The sequence below is a fragment of the Bos indicus genome, chromosome 27, assembly GCF_029378745.1.
Source record: "Bos indicus isolate NIAB-ARS_2022 breed Sahiwal x Tharparkar chromosome 27, NIAB-ARS_B.indTharparkar_mat_pri_1.0, whole genome shotgun sequence".
In the NCBI taxonomy this organism is placed as follows: Eukaryota; Metazoa; Chordata; class Mammalia; order Artiodactyla; family Bovidae; genus Bos; species Bos indicus.
In genome coordinates this window covers 38,626,818-38,648,521 of record NC_091786.1, presented here as the reverse complement: position 1 = coordinate 38,648,521, position 21,704 = coordinate 38,626,818, and the positions used below count along the sequence as shown (strand labels likewise).

Below are 21,704 nucleotides of genomic sequence, written 5' to 3'. Positions count from 1 at the left end.
TCAACAGAAGGAAGAAAAGTTAAACTTCCTCATTTAAGAACCCACTTAGTTCCTAACAGTTTAAATTGCCACCTATGAAACAACCACTAATGTAAACAAAGGCACACTGGCCCAAAGAAAAGTGAATACAAATTCAAAAAAAAGAGTGGGGGGACATCAAAGAAATTAAGTAATTTCTCCACCCCATTCTAACACTTTTCATTAGGATGTACTGGCATTAACTGTGGGCAAATGCCTGTGACGATGTCTCTGTAAGTTGTATTTACGGCTGCGCTGGGTCTTCGATGACGCAGGAGGACTCTCCGTACCTGTAGCGGGTGGGGTTTTCACGGCGGAGCTTTCTCTTGTTGTGGAGCACAGTCTCAAGGGTGCTCAGACTCAGCAGTTGTGGCGCATGGGCTTAGTCATCCCGAGGCATGAGGAATCTTCGCAGACTAGGGATCAAACCCACGTCCCCTGCACTGGCAGGCATATTCTTTAACCACCGAGCTTGTGATGTCTTGATAAGCAGCTTGGCATCTGGTCAAAGACAGACAGGAAAGGCAGAGCGCAAAGTGCGCCCGGAGTGGCAGGCGGCTTTCCCACTCCAACCAGCCTCCTGCCCTGCATTACAGAACTGGTCTGTCTAATCAGCTTTGTTCACTTTTCACCTAGATGAGGACTAGTACAGACCAGGGCGGGTAAATGTTCTGAGAGGCTAAGTGGCATGACCAAGGCAAATGAACTGATGTTCAATAAGGTATTTTAGAAGAATTAAACGTCAGAACTAGATCCCTGGTCTTTTATCTCTCAGGAGTAAATTCCTAAGGAAAACTAAGAGGTATCTGAATTGTCAGACTGTCATTTCTAATAGCATAAAAATATACAAAGCAAAAAATCTTCTAGTTGCAGGTTCTGGGTAGAAACAGCCTTAAATACCAGGTGGCTCTTGATCCTAGCATTTGTTACGGAACCCAGCATAACATCAAATCTTTCCTTCCACCGAAGGCACCTCTTGTGTTAGCAGGCACAGTGGTTTAATTTTGCTGTGTGCATTTCTTCTCACCACTTGAACTGTCTTTAACAACAAATGAAGCTTCATAAAATATGAATCTTGACCGTCTTATTTAGAATTTCTGATGTCTTCCTTATGTTTAAAAAATAGAGCTATTTATGCTAGGGGGATTTAAAGAAAGGCCACATTCTTCTTTTACCTTAAGACTTTTTCTCTGTTCCCTTTTAAAACCAGGCCATGGATACTTGCCATTAAGTGACCACCGTTTCCAAAATCCACTTAGCAAACATTCATTAATTACCTTCTAGGTACTGAACACAGGGTATTCAGAGCTAAACGCTGCTAGCGCGTGACTAGTCTCTCTCCCGTGTTGAAAAGCTCACGCTGGCCATGTGTGAAGGATGCGCAGGGTGAAGTACGGGCACAAACAGACCCAGCCACGGGTGACAGTGTGGGCAAGATGGAGCGCCCTGCAGCCAGGACAAAGGCAAATGGACAGAACAAAGGTGCAACGGCTACCACCTCCCCAGCCTCCATCTCCCCTCTCTAAAGTCAGCCTGCTGCCCTGAGGCCGTGCCCAGCCTGTGCCGCTGCTGTGGGCTCTAGGCCCCACTCGGGAAAGCTCCTGCCTTCTGTCAGTCTGCATCTACTACTAATGTAAGAATCTAGCTGAAAGCGAAATAGCTGCTTCTCCTCTAGAAAGTCTCGCTGAATTAGGCCTGCCCAAATTTGGTCTCATATCTGTGACAATGGGATTTGCTAAGTACTGAAAAAAAAAAAGAAGAAGAAGATTTTAGCACTTACCTAAATATAAACCACACACTAGTAGAATTTGAATTAATAAGAGTTTTTATAGCTTTTCTGCATTTATTTTCCCCCCTTAAAGAAATTAAAATGTAGTGTAAAGTGCGTAGGAGGGAAGGGAAGGGAGAGAGAAGAGCTTGTCACACTCATGTGAAATACATATACTTTGGGAAGGGGTATCTATTTATATTCCCTTTTCTGTGGAGTTGTATCTGCTGCTTTGTGTATTTGGTCAGATTCCTAACTAATTATTTTCTGTTATTTCCTGATGATTTTCCTGTGATGCCCACAATCCATTTTTTTTTTTTAAGTTTTTTCCATTTTGATTTAATGTAAAGAAAAATGGGATACTTTTGAAGTTAACAGAACAGTTTCAGGAGAGCTTTGGGTTGTACATTAAACAGCCATCCACTTCTGGGACACAGATACAGAGCTGTAATACAATGCAACGTGATTTAAGAGAAGTTCTTCTACATCAAACTAAAAAGCTTCTATACAAAGGAAACCATCAAGAAAATGAAAAGGCCATCTACTGAATGGGAATAAATATTTGCAAATCATATATCTGATAAGGCATTCATATCCAAAATGTATAAAGAGGGCTTCCCTGGTGGCGCAGTGGATAAGAACCTGCCTGCCAATACAGGAGACACGGGTTCGATCCCTGGTCCGGGCAGATCCCACATGTTGCAGAGTGACTAAACCGTGCCCCACAGCCGCTGAGCCTGAGCCCTAGACTCTGCACAGGCACCTCCTGACCCCGCGTGCTACAGCTCCGAAGCCCTCAGGCCTGGAGCCCGGGCTCGGCAACAAGCGAAGCCACTACGGTGAGAAGCCGCCCATCTCAACGAAGTAAGCCCCTGCTCTCCACAACCAGCAGACATCCACACAAAGCAAGGAAGACTCAGCACAAAAGTAAGATAAATAAATAAAAGATTTAAATATATGTATAAAGAACTCTGTTTAAATTTACATTTATTTATATTCCCTGTTTATACTCCCTTACATAACTTATTAGCAAAAAAAAATCTGATCTAAAAATGAAGAGGAAAAAAATTAAATAAATAAATAAAAATGAGCAGATCTGAATGGGTATTTTTCCAAAGAAGACATACAATGACCAACAGCTACATGCAAAGATGCCCAACATGACTAATCCCCAGAGAAATGCAAATTAAAACCACAATAATCATGATTTGAACCAATTCTAGAGAACCTTATGGTCCCAGTCGTCCCATGTTTTCCTGTCACAAATGATTCTTGTTTGCTCTGGCTTAATCCAAATCTCTGCTTTTTATTATACCTGATATATATTTTTTGGCTCCAAAATCACTGCAGATGGTGACTGCAACCATGAAATTAAAAGATGCTTACTCCTTGGAAGGAAAGTTATGACCAACCTAGACAGCATATTCAAAAGCAGAGACATTACTTTGCCAACAAAGGTCCGTCTAGTCAAGGCTATGGTTTTTCCTGTGGTCATGTATGGATGTGAGAGTTGGACTGTGAAGAAAGCTGAGCGCAGAAGAATTGATGCTTTTGAACTGTGGTGTTGGAGAAGACTCTTGAGAGTCCCATGGACTGCAAGGAGATCCAACCAGTCCATCCTAAAGGAGACCAGTCCTAGGTGTTCATTGGAAGGAATGATGCTAAAGCTGAAACTCCAGTACTTTGGCGACTCATGCAAAGAGTTGACTCACTGGAAAAGACTCTGATGCTGGGAGGGATTGGGGGCAGGAGGAGAAGGGGACGACAGAGGATGAGATGGCTGAACGGCATCACTGACTCGATGGACGTGAGTCTGAGTGAACTCCGGGAGTTGGTGATGGACAGGGAGGCCTGGCGTGCTGCAATTCATGGGGTCGCAAAGCGTTGGACACGACTGAGTGACTGAACTAAACTGAACTGAGTACACTGTCGGTGGAACGTAAATTAGTGCAACCTCCTATGGAGATTCCTCAACAGATTAAACACAGAACTACATATGATACAGCAATTCCATTTATGGGGATTTACCTGAAGGAAACAAAAACACTAATTGGAAAAGATATCGGCACCCTTACATTCACATTTTTTACAACAGCCAAGAAATGGAAATAATCTAAGTGTCCATTAATGGATGAGCAGATAAAGAAACTGTGTGTATATTAACACATAGTATATGTCTATATAATATTAACATATGAATATATTAATTTAGCCATAAAAAGGATATTATTGGATATTATTATGGAATAATAAGGATATTATTCAGCCATAAAAAACAATAAATCTTGCCATTTGCAACATATGATTGGACCTTGAGGTGGTGGTGTAGTCACTAAGTCATGTTTGACTCTTGAGACTCCATGGACAGTAGCCATCCAGGTTCCTCTGTCCATGGAACTTCTCAGGCAAGAATACTAGAGTGGGTTGCCATTTCCTTCTCCAGGGGATCTTCCCAAACCAGGGATCGAACCCAGGTTTCCTGCATTGGTGGGTGGATTCTCTACTGACTGAACCACCAAGGAAGCTCAGAAAGTGTTAGTCACTAAGTTGTGTTCAGTTGTGTCCGACTCTTTGGGATTCCGTGGACTGCAGCCTGCTGGGCTCCTCTGTCCATGGGATTTTACAGTTCTCTAAGAAGACTGGAGAGGGTTGTCATTCCCTTCTCCAGGGGATCCTCCCAACTCAGAGATCGAACCCAGGTCTCTTGCATTACAGGAGGATTCTTTACCATTTGAGCCACGAGGGGACCTTGAGGGCATTACGCTAAATGAAGTAAGTCAGACGAAGACAAATACTATATGATCACTCTTATTTGTGAAATCTTAAAAAGAAAGAGCAAAACGAGACCATAGATACAAAGGACAAACTGGAAGTTGCCAGAGGGTGGGGGTGAGGAGTAGGTGAAATGGGCGGTTCAAAAAGTACACACTTCCAATTACAAAATAATCAAGTGGATGCAATATATAGCTGGGGATCATGGTTAATAACACTGTATTGCATATTTGAAAGTAGGTAAAAGAGTAAATCTTCAAAGTCCTCATCACAAGAAAAAAACCTTTTATAACTACGGATGGTGATGGACATATAGTGATCATTTCACAATATGTAACATTATACCATATGTAATATTACGCTGTATGTCTGAAACTAATTTAATGGTGTACGTCAATTATAACTCAAAAAAATTCTCAGGATCATGGGGAAACAAGCCTGCTCCAAAAGATGAGCCTCAGAAAAGGCCTGGCCCTTCTAAGAATGATCCTGTCTGAGGATCAGCAAATGAAATGGATTTCTTTCTACTCTGGGTAACAAACTCCTTCAAAGAAAAGGGCTGAAATGGGGGAGGCAGGAAGGAAGAAAAAAGAAAAAGAACGATTTGGCAAGCCTACTGCACACTTGGTCACAGTTTCACAGTAGAAATGTGAAGTAAAGAAGTTTATCATGAGGGATTCTGAGCAACTGGACGTAGGCTTCCCAAAAGACTGTGATGGCCATGTCCATGAATAGCAGTTACAAATCATACCCTCCCTAGGAACTGGGCCCGGTCATTTTTAGGAAAAGTTTCTTCCTTTGTTCTGTCTTGTTATATTGCCACCAGAACATAAACTCCAAAACAACTCTGTCTGATATCTTTACCATTATTATATTCCCAGAGCCTAGAATAACAGTACTAAGAAAATGGATATTTGTTGAATCAATGAATGAATAAAGAATGTCCTATAACCAACAGGTTACCGTTTAATAGAACTTTAAAACAGAAACAGAAAGATGCTTCCCAAAACATAAGCAAAATACTACATGCCAATGCCACTCAAATTCTGTCCCCTGCCCACAAGGACAGGCTGAACAGAGTGCTGGAGACACTGTGGGGGCGGGGAGGTCCTTCCTCGCTTTGGAACTACCTAATTCTTTCACTTCATCAGCCAACATTTATTGTGCGCCAAGAATATGCTGAGTACTGGAAAACAGAGCAACAAGCAAGGCCATCAAGGAGTTTGCAGTCCAGCAACTCCATCTGCACGCATTGTCTGCTGCAGACAGTTTAAGCGGTGGTCAAGTTAAGTGGGGACAACTTGGCCATAGTTTTAGAATTCACCATAATCTACATGGGCAATTACCACTAAACTTAAACTTCTCAGCTGATTATCTTACTCTCCAAATGCTATGCTGTTCCATATGGCAGTCACAGTCACATAAAACTATTTAAATTTAAATTAATTAAAATTAAATAAAATTGAAAATCCAGCGCTCCATATGTAGCTGGCTACAACATTGCAGCAGATACAGAGAACACTTTTTCATGCTCATGAGAAGTCTATTTGAAAGCACTACCCTAGAACCTTTCTACTCAAAGTGTGGCCTCGGAGCAGCAGCATCACCCAGGTGTTTGTTCAAAATGCAGACTCAGGTATCACTTCAGACCTTCCTAATCAGAATCCGTATCTCTAAAAAGAATCCCGGGTGATCTGCATACATTTAAAATATGGAAGCACTCCTCCAGAGAACTACATCAATATCTATGAATTGTGCTGACTACATTTAAATAGCAGGTTTTTACTCTAAAAGATAATCTCAAAAGAGTTCCTACCTCCTGACTGAAAGGCCCAAGTGTTCAATTAAGTAAACAAGTAAAGAAAAGAGGCAGTCTCTCCTTCCTTCGCAGAGAAAGGCTATGCCTTCTGGTCTGGGTTTGCCTTCCAGCTGATCCAGCATCCTTCCAGCAGAGGAAGAGAACCACCTAGGCTGTGATGGGACCCTGTCTTTAGTTTATAGCTCACAGAGAATTTCTCTCAAAACGAATGATGGTCAACAACTCTACCTTTACACAGAAGACCATAAAGTCCTTAAAAAAAAAAACAACAACAACAACAAATGTAAAACTGAGCATTAGTAAATGCCTGTACATCAACATCTGTACGTAGCCTTAAAGAAATTACACTGGAGCTTAAAGGAAAGGACCTGAGGGAAAGGTAAGGTTTTTCTATTTTTAAAAACTGGGATATCTTCCCAGACTTTCAATGTTCATGTCATTGGACAGATCACTTGTGAAATAAAAATGCACAGGCAAATTCACTTTCGTACAGCACTTTCAAGAGAATACTATTTTTTGTCAGCATGGTTCAGCAGACTTTCAGTCCTCTCTAAGTCATGGCTAACCTAGCCACTAGAAGTCCGCTTCTCTCCTTTCCCTGTAGGTTGTTCATAAATGCAATAACATCCACGGTGCTCTCTGTTCTCTAATGAATATCAGTTAGTAAACATCTTAAAACTTAAAAATCAGTTAGTATGATAAAAGAACTATAAATTCTTAAGTTATTTCAACATTGGAAAATGGACAGAACTTTCAGGCTTAAAGACACACTGTCCCTGGCCTGTCAAGGAAGAATTCAATCCCATAGACAGAGGGTGACTGATTTTTCCCCTTTAGTCTGAAATTTCATAAATCAATAAAAAAATTGAAGACAGAGATCCAATTTACAAACCAACATCATAAGCCTTGCAGAGTAAAATATCTCAAATACATTTTACCTATGCTGCTGCTAAGTTACTTCAGTTGTGTCCAACTCTGTGCAACCCCATACACGGCAGCCCACCAGGCTCCGCTGTCCCTGGGATTCTCCAGGCAAGAACACTGGAGTGGGTTGCCATTTCTTTCTCCAATGCATGAAAGTGAAAAGTGAAAGTGAAGTCTCTCAGTCATGTCCAACTCTTCGCAACCCCATGGACTGCAGCCTACCAGGTTCCTCCATCCATGGGATTTTCCAGAATTCTTGGCTTCCCTGGTGGCTCAGTGGTAAAGAATCCACCTGCCAATGCAGGAGATACAGGTTCCATCACTGATCTGGGAAGATCTCCTGAAGAAGGAAATTGCAACCCACTCCAGGATTCCTGCCTGGAGAATCCCATGGACAGAGGAGCCTATCAGGCTACAGTCCAAGGGGTCACAAAGAGTCAGACACAACTTATCAACTGAACAACAACAACAAATTATAATCCATAACTGTGAATAATAATGATCAATGCTTTTGTGTCTAATAATCAATAAACCCCTCCACTAATACAGAGACCCATTTAGGATTTCAATTTGCAATGCAATAGAAAAAGTCGTATTTAAAAAAGAAAACAGAAGAATAATCTATTTTTACTAAGCAACAGAAAACATATTCAGTATGGTAAAATGACACAAAATGAGTATGAGTAATGATAATTTGCTAAGTGAGTAATCTAAGTACATTATATTTTGGTACACACTCTTCACTCTAATAAAAGTCACACTTTGAAGAAGGCTGTATTTGAGGGTGCTGGCTATTATCTGGTCACTAGCAATTCTCTAAAAAGCACGGATAGAGAAGGTATTTATGTACTACAAGACCCAGGAAAAGGTCTGCCAACCACTACACAAACTATTAGCATGCGCACACAAGTAGAGACTGCTCCATTAATTGGACGTTTCTCCCCAAGTGATTAATAGTTACAGCTGTGCTCACCACAAACTCAATTTTACATACTAATGAATCAGAGCCCAATTTTTCTCCTTCAATTCTAATTCCTGGGGAAATGAGACTAGCTTCCCATTCCGGTCAACTGCAGAGGAGCTCTGTGAGCTGGAAGTGGCAGCTCACAGCACCTGGAAGGGAAAACGTGAGCTAAGGAGCAGCCCAGCGATCCTAACCCCAGGTTTCTGCCCGCGTGCAGAGCACTGGCGCTCACCCCGAGACGAAATTCTAAGCTGCAAGAGTTGAATTCAGGCCTGTCTTTAAAATCACTGTTTCTAAAGCTGGTTTCCTCTTCTCAGGCGCTGCTTCTGCACCTCGATCCACCACCCACTCTCATCTGTGTCTTCTTCCGTCTGCCCTTGCGCTTCTCCTACCAGACTTGGCGCTTCTGATCACCGCTGCTCTTCTGACTGCAAACATCCTAGCTTTTCCTACTTCTTCCTGCTAGGAATTCACACTTTCAAAAACCCAATTTTACATTTTCATTTTTTCCAGCTTTACTGATGCAGCTGATACAGGGCACTGGGTAGGTCAGGGAGTACAGCATGCCAGTTTGACACACCAGATTGAAAGCTGATCACCACTACAGCTTGAGCTAACACCGCTGTCACATCACATCATTACCACTTCTCTTTTGTGGTGAAAACACTCAAGATCGACTCCCTTAGCAGCTTCGAAGTATATCAGACAATGTTATTAACTGTAATCACGACGATGTACATTACCGCCCCAGAACTCACTCCTCTTCTAGCTGAGCCTCTGCCCTGGGGCCGCCTTCTCATTTTCCCCACCTGACAGCCCCTGGTCACCACTACTCTACTCTCTGGAAATCCAATTTTTAAATTTCTCTGACCGTCATTTTTTAAAATTTTATTCCCAAAAGCAAATAAAGTTTAAACTTTTAAAGAACTCCATAGTCTTGTTTATAGCAGGCTCTCTCCTGCTAAAGTCAACACAGATATGGTATGGTAGTACTAATATCAGTTCTTACATATTTTATTACATATTTTAATATTGAAACTGATATTAAAGAAATTTAATACTTAAGACATGGACATTTTAAGTACTAATTCTTGTTTTAAAATCACAAATGCTAAGCAGCAGGAGTGCCCAGCAGTGATGAGCTGCTACAGCTGTGGACTTCCCTAAACCGCTGTGTGTCAAGACAGACGCCAGGCGCAGTGGAAAACAATAGCTCCAGTCAGCCTCCCGCCTGTCACAAGCCCCATCAGGTCCATATTCGCATTCAGCAGTTCTCATGCTCAGTAAGAGCATCCCACAGTTGTGCTAAGGATTCAGGCTGCAAGTCAACATGAGCAATGGTTCCAAGTATCTCTGAAAATGAGAATTTCAGCAAAGTCAACTTCCCTAATGAGAAAGAAATAAATCTTGAATTACTCTTAAGGTGACACTCTCAAGAGATGAGAAGAACACACCCTGGTGTGTAAACTGAGGAAAAATAAACCCCCAGCAGACACCACCTCAGCCCCCTGTGCTCTGCAAGCCAGCATCTGTCCAGGCACCCAGGCGGAACGGGAGGAGAGCAGTCTGGGCTCTTTAAGAGAAGCTCCGCCCCTGCTCCCATCCAAAGCCTCCACATCAGGTCTCTCAAACTACAGGGGTAGCCGGTTCCTCTTTCTTTCTATATAATACGTCCAAAAATGGGGAGAAACAGGGTGATGGCACTCTGTGTTTCCCGGGCGGGGCGGGGGGGACAATGAAAGGAAAAAAAATTACAGGTAAGCATAATATTCTGCTTTCTACCTAAAAATAAATAATATGAAAAATCCAATGTCAGATGCTAAAATAAACATTCTAGGTGAAAGCCAGGGGAGGGACTGGGCGATGGCGCTCGGAGGGCAGGTGGTATCTTTCGGAAGGCTGGGGAATTAAAGAACAGCTGGCGTGGGCAGCCCGGAATAAATGCGGAAGGTGTTTCTCTGGTCGGGATTCAGCAGAACCTCATTCAGCCCCAGCAGTCTCGCACTGGGATGGTCGAAAGACAAGACTAACAAGCAAAAGCAGTCAACCATACAGATGGATCATTTTACAGCAGCATTTTACAAGAGAGCGATATATAAAATCAATTTGCCTGCAGAGACCTACAAATAGAGGTTACTCACAGAGATTACTGTAGCTCCAGCAGTTACCCATTGATCATAGAAAATGCCCCGTTCATCAGCTTAACGCTCGAGAAAAGTTAGCTAGAAGAGAAGCTGGCTAATTCAAAATCTGCCGTTCTAGTCAACTGGAAGCAAGTGAGTTTCAAAGGTCCTGGCAGCCCTGGGGCCCCGCACCGCGCGGGGTGGTGTCCACGGGCGCTCTGAGCTCAGGAGCCCGGCTGAGCCAGCGGCCGCCGCTCCCTTCACAAAGGCACGCAGCCTGCCCTCTCGCTCTCCCTGCCGGCCTCTGCGCTCTCTCTACCTTGGTAGCTTACCGAAAACAAGCACGGTAGGGCTTTTCTATATTTGTGAAAACTACTTCAGAGGAGATAATGGAGCTGACGGGAGTGAGCTTTAATGTAACCATTTCCCCGGTGCAGCAGCACGGAGCCCAGCAAAGGCTGAGAGGACTGTACCATCCCGGGTGACATCAGAGGTGGGGCTGTCATCAGGATCACGCAGCATTTTCTCGGAGGCGAGGATGACACGTGGAAGGCGACGGACGGGCTCCCTTTGAAAGGCTTTAATTCTTGTGTTACTTCAACAGAAAAGGCAAAAGCCAGTGTCATGTGGGACGAGTGCCGTGGGAGGATTTCTATCCTGCTTTCCTGCTCCTTGGCTCATGGCTAAATGATGCTGCCAACTAAAGTCATTTTATTGACGACTGTATTACCATTCCTGCGATTAAATTCATATTTGATGGGTAATTGGTATCAGTTGGAAATGTGACATGATAAAATTCGAGGACATTAACATCTAATCTTAAATATGATGACATAAACTTAGATGGACACAGTATTGGAGAAGGAAATGGCAACCCACTCCAGTGTTCTTGCCTGGAGAATCCCAGGGACGGGGGAGCCTGGTGGGCTGCCGTCTATGGGGTCGCACGGAGTCGGACACAACTGAAGCGACTTAGCAGCAGCAGCAGCAGCAGCAGATGGACACAGTACCTTTCAATCTCAATAAAAATACTAAATGTAAAAACTAATAGTTCTACAGATGAGAAAAGCAAGGTGAAAAACAGCACAAGATACATAGCATAATGTGATAATACTGGTCCTCGGTCTTTGCAATGGAGGATAACACAAACACTAAAAACATCTCATCTTCTATAATCTTAATATTCCAACCAGTTTAAAAAAGCAAAGGCCAATAATACAAAGCAACTGATGGTTATTTTCATTCATTCCATATACATTTACTGAGTACCTAACAAGTGCGAGATAATGTGCTAAGTTTAATTCGGAGTATATATTTCTGATAAATAATATAACCAGAATAGAAGATATTTATCAAACGCTTCCTCGTGCCAGGCACCACACTAAGCAGCTTTACTGTACTGACTCCTCTATTCCTACAGCAGCTCTGTGGGACAGTAAAGAGACAGTAAAGCTCTCTCTTTTCTTTATTGTATTGACTCCTCTACTCCCAGCAGCTCTGTGGGATAGCCGCCATAACTAACCCACTGTACAGGTGAGACGACTGAGGCACAGCGTGCAGCCTGTATGAGGTCACGTGGCTAGCACGGCCACAGGCAGGATTCAGACGCAGACGGAGACTGCAAGGTCCGCTCTTTGGCACTGACCCCTGAGGGCGTCCTTGTCAAGTTACAGAATTGCAGAGGAAGAATACAATTTTAAGGATATGGAACTACAGCAAGTCAAAAACACCAAAAAGCCTGGCTCAGATATGAGAGGACAAAGGCAGAGGGAACACCCAGAGGAAGCACAGGAAGACAGTGAAAAGGATACCCCAGAGAGGAACCTCAGCGTTCACCGCTCCGTGACCCTGGGGCAACGGCTAAACCTTTCAGCATTCGTTTCCTCACTTCTTTTTAAGTCATAAAAGCAAAAAGCACAGTTAGCGCATACAATCCAAACTTGTCGGCTGGGCTCCATCACTTCCCAACTATGTCCTTTTAGCAGCTTATTTAACTACTCAGGGGATGCAATCTCCTCATCTGAAAAGTAAAGAAAACAGTGAGGTTGTCCTGAAGATTAACTATTCGTATAAATATATAAAGCACCCATAATTGTAACTAGCATACAATAAAAGCTCAAGATTAATTATCATTACTGTTACTATAAATCACTACTTTTAGCATTATTATCTCATTTTTAAACTTCAACTGGCAGCTTCCTCCCTTTTCAAAAACTTCTCCAAGAAGGGCTGCAATTTTTCCAAAGTTGGTAGGAAAAGCAAGAAAGGACAACCTTTGCTGGCTTTATACAAACACTAACCTGTCCATGAATCCCCACCCCACAGTGAGATACAAGCAGAAGCGGCTGGGTGAGCTTTCCAAGAAAGCTCCTTACAGGGGGAAGAAACTCAAATACACGAATGAGGGCACTTAATAAAGTTACTGTGATCACATAAGGCGACATAACCAAGATGATCCGCTTGAATGGGACTACCAGTGACCGTGAGGCAAGGACAACTGTCTCAACCACATGAAGGCCTCATTTCCAAGTGTCCAGCATTTCACATGCGGCTTTAAGGAATGGTATCTTTGACTGAGATCCTAAAACCCACCATTTTATTAGTAAAAAAAGTAAAGTCCGAAAATAAACGTGTTACATGATCTCTCGTCTCTCGTGTACACACACTATCTTTAAAAAATATTCATATGGAAACAGCAGCTGAGTGCGCACCTGGGCTGGCAGTGCCGACCACAGAGAGCGGAAGCGCAGCAGGGTTTAGCGGGAGGCAGAGTCAGGGAACAGAGAGGATGCTGAAGTCCTCGACCATCTGGTTTTGATCTGTTTCTCAATGCAATCTAACAAAGCTGCCACTACCCTTGAAAGACAGATAGTATCAACAATACTCAGACAAAAGGACCATTAAAAATCTTACATAAAAAATAAGAACTACACAGGCTTTCTAAAAAAAAAGTTTATCAACCAATATTCTGTTTAAATCTCTTCTATAAAAGATAGCAACTCATTTTTCTAGAAACATCACTGACAAAATCAAAAAAGCTAGATTAAAAAATGTACTTTTTCATTAAATAAAAGTATATAACAGCCAACCACAACCAAATGTTTTTTAATGAAGAATGAAATGTAAATCATAAGAGCATTTTGAGTGCTAACATCAAGTTTATACTGACTGTATCTTCTTATGTTCTGTACTGATGCTCTGGCACTTTGGGCTCTGGTCTTGGGAGGCAGCCTCTCCCGGGGTAGCTACTTCCTGGAGACAGCAAAGGACTCCCCTGGGAGTAAGCACACTTCTGATGCACAAGCCGACCAACCCAGAGCCTCAGCCAGAGCATCTCCTCCCCCAGCCTCTCCTTCATGAGTCACTCCCTGCTCTAAATCACCCCAGGGCCTGGAGCTGGACAACGAGGAAGCACTCCTATACACCTTAACCCCTGAAATCACATGTGTCTGTGTGGCTTGCCATACCTGACTTCAGAGAAATCCTAAGTTCAAATCCTATAAGGAAGTTATAGGAGAAATGAATAATCAATTATTCTTGAGTAACAAAATTTCAAGTCAGTCCAATGTATCTCTAGACTTTACTGCCACTAGTGCTGACAAACTCTAGGTAATAAACTGCTATTTGACATAACGTGTTATTTCTCAAAAATTTCTAACAAAGTAATACACATAGACAAGCAAACTAATTGTTTCCAATTTAATCCAAGATTTTAGAAGTAAAAATTTTTACAAATTAAGACTTGTAAAAAATTGCATAATGCCAATTTTATCACCCCAACATATGAAATTTTATTATTTGCTTTTATTAATGACTAAGTCCATGAGGAGTCAACAAGATTATCAGAACTGGTAACAATAGTTCCTTATTTGAAATAACTTTCTTTTATTGAGCAAATTTCAACAAATAAGTCAGTTTTCCTACTTCAAGTTATTTATCTTTTAATTCTGGTTGTTAGATGTTACAAAAAAAACTCATGACAATTTCAGGATTTTAAAAATTTAGTTTTTACCTATTGGTCTATTGTTGCTACTATGTGCTCAGCCGCTCAATTGTGTCCGACTCTTTGCAGCCCCAAGGACGTCAGCCAACCAGGCTCCTCTGCCCATGGAGTTCTCCAGGCAAGAACACTGGAGTGGGGTGCCGTTTCCTACTCCAAGGGGTCGTCCTGACTCAGGGATCCAACTAGTGTCTCTTGCATCTCTGGCAGTGGCAGGCACGGCGCCAACTGGGGAGCCCTTTACTACAAAGCAGACACCCAATTAACTGTTTCATTTAATCCTTAAAATCCGCTGAGAAGTAGAGATCAGGTATATCTAAATTAAGGCAATCCAAAGGACAAAAAGTTGTTGGCTACACTGAAAATATACACTTTAGGGTTGTAGATTAAATAACCAAGTCGCTTCTCATATTTTATGTTAATAGTATACCTATACAAAATCAAATATTACACAAAATAAAAACACTTGCTTTTATTCACTTAAGTTTCAGAGAATTATCTTAGTAAAGCTTTTCACATGCAATATGTCATTAGAATCTTTGTCACAGTATCATTTTGAGTTATATTATATTACATCTTGGGCTCTGCCTTAAGTTGATACATAGCCATTTTGAAATCTGCAGGATGATATAGCTGGAAGTTCTATCCTAATGCACAGAATCCATTCACTAAGAGTGCTAAACTCACTGTCTGGCCCGTAAAAGTCACTTTTAAAAGCCAATTTACAGTGACATTCAACACATACAACTCCAGGATTATTTCTTCAAGTATAATTGCTGATTGTGTGTTAAGTTTGCTGTCTCCTCTTTTTTTAAACGTATTTTAGTGATCTCTGTAAGCAGCCCAACGAGAATTATCTGCAGTTATTTCAAGCTAATACGTATTCTCCAAAAGTTCTTTGTTACTCAAAAACAATCAGAACATGCCTGATTCAGAAATGGTAAAAACCTGAATACAAAGTCACTCCTTTTCTGATAAGTTTTTAAGGAAAACATCCTTACCCTAGTGTGGGGATAGACAGAATTTTTTTAAATTTTATTGAAGTTCAGTTGATTTACAATGTTGTGTGTAATTTCTGCTGCAATACCCTCTTTTTATATTCTTTTCCATTACGGTTTATCAGACCCTATTGGATATAGTTCCCCATGCTATACATAGGACCTTGCTGTTTAAACATCCTACACATTAACAGAATAGTTTGCATCTGCTAATCTCAAACCCCCAGTCATTCCTTCCCCTTCCCCCACTCCCCCCTTGGCAACCACAGGTCTCTCCTCTATATTGGTAAGCATGGTTTCGTCTCATAGATATGTTCACTTGTGTCATTCAGATTCCATATATAAGTGATATCATACAGTATCTGTCTTTATCTTTCTGACATACTTTGTTTAGTATAATCATCTCTAGGTCAATCCATGCTGCTGCAAATGGCACTATTTCATTCTTTTTTATGGCTAAGTAATATTCCATTTGAAAGATGATGCTGTGAAAGTGCTACACTCAATATGCCAGCAAATTTGGAAAACTCAGCAGTGGTCACAGGACTGGAAAAGGTCAGTTTTCATTCCAATCCCAAAGAAAGGCAATGCCAAAGAATGCTCAAACTACCACACAATTGCACTCATCTCACACGCTAGTAAAGTAATACTCAAAATTCTCCAAGCCAGGCTTCAGCAATACGTGAACTGTGAACTTCCTGATGTTCAAGCTGGTTTCAGAAAAGGCAGAGGAACCAGAGGTCAAATTGTCAACATCCGCTGGATCACGGAAAAGCAAGAGAGCTCCAGAAAAACATCTATTTCTGCTTTATTGACTATGCCAAAGCCTTTGACTGTGTGGATCACAATAAACTGTGGAAAATTCTTCAAGAGATGGGAATACCAGACCACCTGATCTGCCTCTTGAGAAATTTGTATGCAGGTCAGGAAGCAACAGTTAGAACTGGACATGGAACAACAGACTGGTTCCAAATAGGAAAAGGTGTACGTCAAGGCTGTATATTGTCACCGTGCTTATTTAACTTCTATGCAGAGTACATCATGAGAAACGCTGGGCTGGAAGAAGCACAAGCTGGAATCAAGATTGCCGGGAGAAATATCAGTAACCTCAGATATGCAGATGACACAACCCTTAGGGCAGAAAGTGTACAGGAACTAAAAAGCCTCTTGATGAAAGTGAAAGAGGAGAGTGAAAAAGTTGGCTTAAACTCAACATTCAGAAAACGAAGATCATGGCAATTGGTCCCATCACTTCATGGGAAATATATGGGGAAACAGTGGAAACAGTATCAGATTTTATTTTTTGGGGCTCCAAAATCACTGCAGATGGTGACTGCAGCCATGAAATCAAAAGACACTTACTCCTTGGAAGAAAAGTTATGACCAACCTAGATAGCATATTCAAAAGCAGAGACATTACTTTGCCAACAAAGGTCCATCTAGTCAAGGCTATGGTTTTTCCAGTGGTCATGTACCGATGTGAGAGTTGGACTGTGAAGAAGGCTGAGCGCCGAAGAATTGATGCTTTTGAACTGTGGTGTTGGAGAAGACTCTTGAGAGTCCCTTGGTCTGCAAGGAGATCCAACCGGTCCATTCTGAAAGAGATCAGCCCTGGGATTTCTTTGGAAGGAATGATGCTAAAGCTGAAACTCCAGTACTTTGGCCACCTCATGCAAAGAGTTGACTCGTTGGAAAAGACTCTGATGCTGGGAGAGATTGGGGGCAGGAGGAGAAGGGGATGACAGAGGATGAGATGGCTGGATGGCATCACTGACTTGATGGTCGTGAGTCTGAGTGAACTCCGGGTGTTGGTGATGGACAGGGAGGCCTGGCGTGCTGCGATTCATGGGGTCGCAAAGAGTCAAACAGGACTGAGTGACTGAACTGAACTGAACTGAATATTCCATTGCATATATGTACCACATCTTCTTTATTCATTCATCTGTTGATGGACCAGTGAACCAGTGAAGTTGCTCAGTCATCTCCGACTCTTTGCGAACCCATGGACCAGAGTCTACCAGTCTCCTCCATCCATGGAATTTTCCAAGCAAGAGTCCTGGAATGGGTTGCCATTTCCTTCTCCAGGGGATCTTCCCAGCCCAGGGATTGAACCCAGGTCTCCCACACTGCAGGCAGACGCTTTACTGTCCGAGCCCCCAGGGAGGCCCTTGCTCATGGGCATTTGGGTTGTGTTCATGTCTTAGCTATTGTAAATATTGCTGCTGTGAACATATGAATGCATGTATCTTTACAAAATTATAGTTTTGTCTGGGCATATGCCCAGGGGTGGGATTGCTGCATTATATGGTAGCCCTATTTTTAGTTGTTTTGAGGAACATCCATATTGTTTTCCAGAATGGCTGCACCAATTTACAGTCCCAGTTTTAGTGTAAGAGGGTTCTCAGGATAGAGAGGATACTCTCTTTTACAGATAAGAGCACAGAGAGAGTTTAAGCCTCCAGCCAACACATAATTAGAAGATAAAAGAAGGATAAGAAATACCCCTCAGACCAAAATTTAAAAAAAAAAAAAGGAAAAGGAATTTAGTTGGCAGCCCAAATATGAGTATGCAGAGAGCAGAAGGAAACAAAGCTTCTACTTCACACTGGCTATACTTTATTTCTGTCTGTTATTCTACCACATGGTGCAAATTTAAACATTTTTCTCTTGTTGCTCCCATTAGTTTATTTACAATAATACTTACCTTGTCTTTTATTATATAAACCATGTAAACATCATTTATAATGAACATCCAACATGTCGTTTATAAATAGTAATATAATTCAGTTATTGTTGACTAGTCTGATTATTCCCAATATTTTCTTAGGTAGACTCTTACATGAACACCGGCTAATCAATATCACTCAGAATATAATCAAAATAGAAGCCTCACTGCCTCAAAGGCAACTTCCACAAAGTAAGTGATTTGTGTCTGTCTTGTTCACTCCTGTACTCTCATGTCATTGAGACATCTAGGAAATACACATGTCAGACTGCAATGTCAGGTCATGATGGCAAAACACTCAAGGGAATTTTTCTATGCAGTGGACAAGGACAATTTCTATGGTCAGTCGGGAAATTGCCTTCCACATGTTTGGGGCTGGGGTGAAACAGGACCCATGGTGCCAGCACAGCATGGGGCAGAAGGAATGATTCGGAGTCCGGCTAAAGGGGTGACTGCACCAAAAACAGAACTTGAAAGCAAATTCTCGGAGGAACTGAATCTTCCCCAAAGTAGAAAAGCCAATAATTATCCAAATGGCATGTAAGTGAGTAACTAAAGTAGCCAGAAGGGCCCTAGGATCCGCACTCATCAAGCCAGCTCCTGGCTAGCCTTTAGTCAAATTAGGGCTGTAATCCTCTCTCCTGGAAACTCCTTTACTTATTTCCTATTTCTTTTTTTTTTTCTTTCAGTAAGAGATACTGTTCATAAATGCTCACCATGTTTGGACAAGGAATTCTGCTTTTCTGAGCCTCAGTTTTCACCTATTACTCACCTATTACTCATTAAAAGTCAAGTTTTCCAGTCTTTTGTACTCAATAAAATAAAAATTTGCAATTAATTTTGAACATGATTTGAACAATTAATTACTGTAGACAAACAAGATGCTTACTTCAAGGGATGCTGTAAAGTTACACTGAGAAGGCTGCCTGGAAAGTTACCTGAAAACTACAAGACGGTGTCCAGCTCTGACATCCACCCTAGCCCAGTCCATCTCACACTTTCGCTGAGCGGAAATGCGCATCATATGCAGACCACCAGGCAGGAAAAGGGGGCTTCCCGGTTGTGCAGTGGTAAAGCAGGAGACACAGGAGACCTGGGTTTGATCTCCGGGTTGGGAAGATCCCCTGGAGAAGGAAATGGCAACTCCAGTATTTTTGCCTGGAAAATTCCATGGACAGAGGAGCCTGGCAGGCTATAGTTCATGGGGTCGCAAAGAGTTGGACACAACTGAGCAACTGAGCACATATGCACACATACAGGAAAAGGGAAAGATGTCAAGAACTTAGAAGAAAAATGCCATCAGCCAAACCAGACCACTGAGGCAAAGGTCTAGAGCTGGACTGGGATGATAGAACAAGGAGAAAAACAAAGTAACTCTAGAGCAGTTTGTATTCTTTAACTACAGTGTGGAGAAAGCCAAACAAAGTAAATCTTACCGAGTAAAAGGTGTCAACAAGGCTACATTCCCATTTGTGTTGGCAAAAAGAACACACCTTATGACAATGAAAACATAGTGAGAAAAACATGCCGCATAAACCACAGCTAGACGCAGGTCCCATACAGTCTAGTTGGCTCACCTCGGTGGCGGTCTCAGGAGTCCAGAAGGGATGGGTGTCTCAGGCGGAGCGGGAGAGAAGATTCAGAGTTTTGTGCAACAGGCTCTAGAGAGCCCTTGGGAACTGCCCCGCCCTTCTCCACAGACAGGGTCCAGTGCCTGCCCTTCACAAGCCACGTGCTACACACCCACTCCACCTCACCCACCGCCGTCACTCCTGGAAGGCACTGCCAGGAAGAAGGAACTGGACTAAGCAAACAGATTCTTTCTCCGGAACCTGCAAGGGGTGTGAGCAATCATGGGAAGCCTACTCTCTGAACTGGGCCTATCGGGAAATTGGGTCTGTCCAGAGAAGCAGAAAAAAGCGGAGTCGTAACATCTAACTACCTGACGGATGTCCCATGTTACACACCCAGCATGCCAAAACCAGTGAACGTCCCTATAAAACTAGCTCCAGCGAGAGAATTCCTTTCTCTCTCCTCTTTCACCATTTCCCCTCCAGTCACTTTAGTGCTGTACTTCAGATCCTCGTATATTCCCTCGTCTCTGCCATATCTTTCATCCCCAAGACTATTATTTTCTTACAGTCTCATGCAACTATCCCTCCATTTACATTCTTATTACTATCTCTTCCTACAACAGATACCATCTCTTCTCCAGGGTGCTTCAGGAATTAACTCCTGATCCTAAACAGCCTACCCACCTCAACACGAATTCATATCATCCAATGCACTCTGAGCAACTTGACTGGATTAATCTTCCTCACACACTCTTCCAGTGGCACTGTGGTTACTACTGCCCTCTATATACCTAATCCTTCCCCCAAACAAAACAAATTTTAAATGGATCCCCAATGCAACTAAACTAAAGCTGTAATTCTTTAACTCAGGGATCGGCAGACTTTTTCTGTAAAGGACCAGACAGCAAATATTTTTAGCTCCATGGGCCATATAGTCTCGATGCAAATACTCAATTCGGCCATTATAGCAAAAAAAGAGACGATCGTAAATTAACCCATGGCTGTGTCCCAATAAAACACCTTCTATTAATACAAAGATAAGAAATGAGCAGGATTTGGCCCAAGGGCCATAGGCTACCAACTCCTGCTTTATAAACCCTGTCACTCAAGACCCTTAGCAACCTGGCCACTAACTACCCTCATCTTCTTCCCATACTTCCATCGTGATGGCTCTATGTATCAGGTTTTTCTTTTAAAATAAACACATGGCTGTTGTTGTTTAGTCACTACGTTGCGTCTGACTGTTGTGACCCCATGAACTGTAGCCTGCTAGGCTCCTCTGTCCATGGGATTTCCCAGACAAGAATACTTGAGTGGGTTGCCGTTTCCCTCTCCAGGAGATCTTTCTGACCCAAGGATCAAGTCCAAGTCTCCTCATTGCAGGTGGATTCTTTACCACTGAGCCACTAGGGAAGACCCATAACAAACACATAGCAAGTAAAATTAAGAATGCTATAAGAAAAGTACAGTTTTACAAATTAAAACACTGAGAACAGAGGGGAGAAGCAGCTTCCAGCCAGGACCAGAAGCCAGGAAAAGAGCCATGACCTACTGCTGCCTTTCCGTTGGTCAACTCAATGTCCCCCAGAGGGCAAAATCACAGCAGACTTTGTTTCAACCAGTTATTCCCTCAGCCCCAGACTCTCTCTGACCATCTGTTATATCCCCACTCAAATCCCCTTCTCACTGAAGTCCTCCAGGCTTGACCCAACTCACAGTGACCACTCCCTCTCATCTATTCTTAAAGCAGGTATTGCTTCTTTTCTTTAGGTCCTCATACATTGACGCTTTCAAACTGTAATGCTGGAGAAGACTTTGAGAGTCCCTTGGACAGCAAGGAGATCAAACCAGTCAGTCTTAAAGGAAATCAACCCTGAATATGCATTGGAAGGACTGATAATGCAGCTGGAGCTCCAGTACTTTGGCCACCTGATGGGAAGAGTCAAGTCATTGGAAAAGACCCTGACCCTGGGAAAGACTGAAGGCAGGAGGAGAAGGGGGTGAAAGAGGATGAGATGG

General features: G+C 42.4%; 1 protein-coding gene across 10 annotated transcripts in view; it reads right to left on the bottom strand.

The window, feature by feature from the left end:
* PSD3 (pleckstrin and Sec7 domain containing 3) overlaps positions 1-21,704 on the bottom strand; it is a 492,229-nt gene that overhangs the window by 326,888 nt on the left and 143,637 nt on the right. Inside the window, exon 1 of one of the 10 annotated variants that reach the window (XM_070781666.1) lies at positions 10,407-10,684. The exons of 8 other annotated variants lie outside the window; for them this stretch is intronic. In XM_070781666.1, the coding sequence (XP_070637767.1) occupies positions 10,407-10,437 (31 nt within the window). In that variant the 5' untranslated portion in view covers positions 10,438-10,684. Of the gene's footprint in view, positions 1-308; positions 9,930-10,406; positions 10,685-21,704 lie in introns of those variants that run through there. One more of the 10 variants, XM_070781668.1, reaches the window with a different exon arrangement.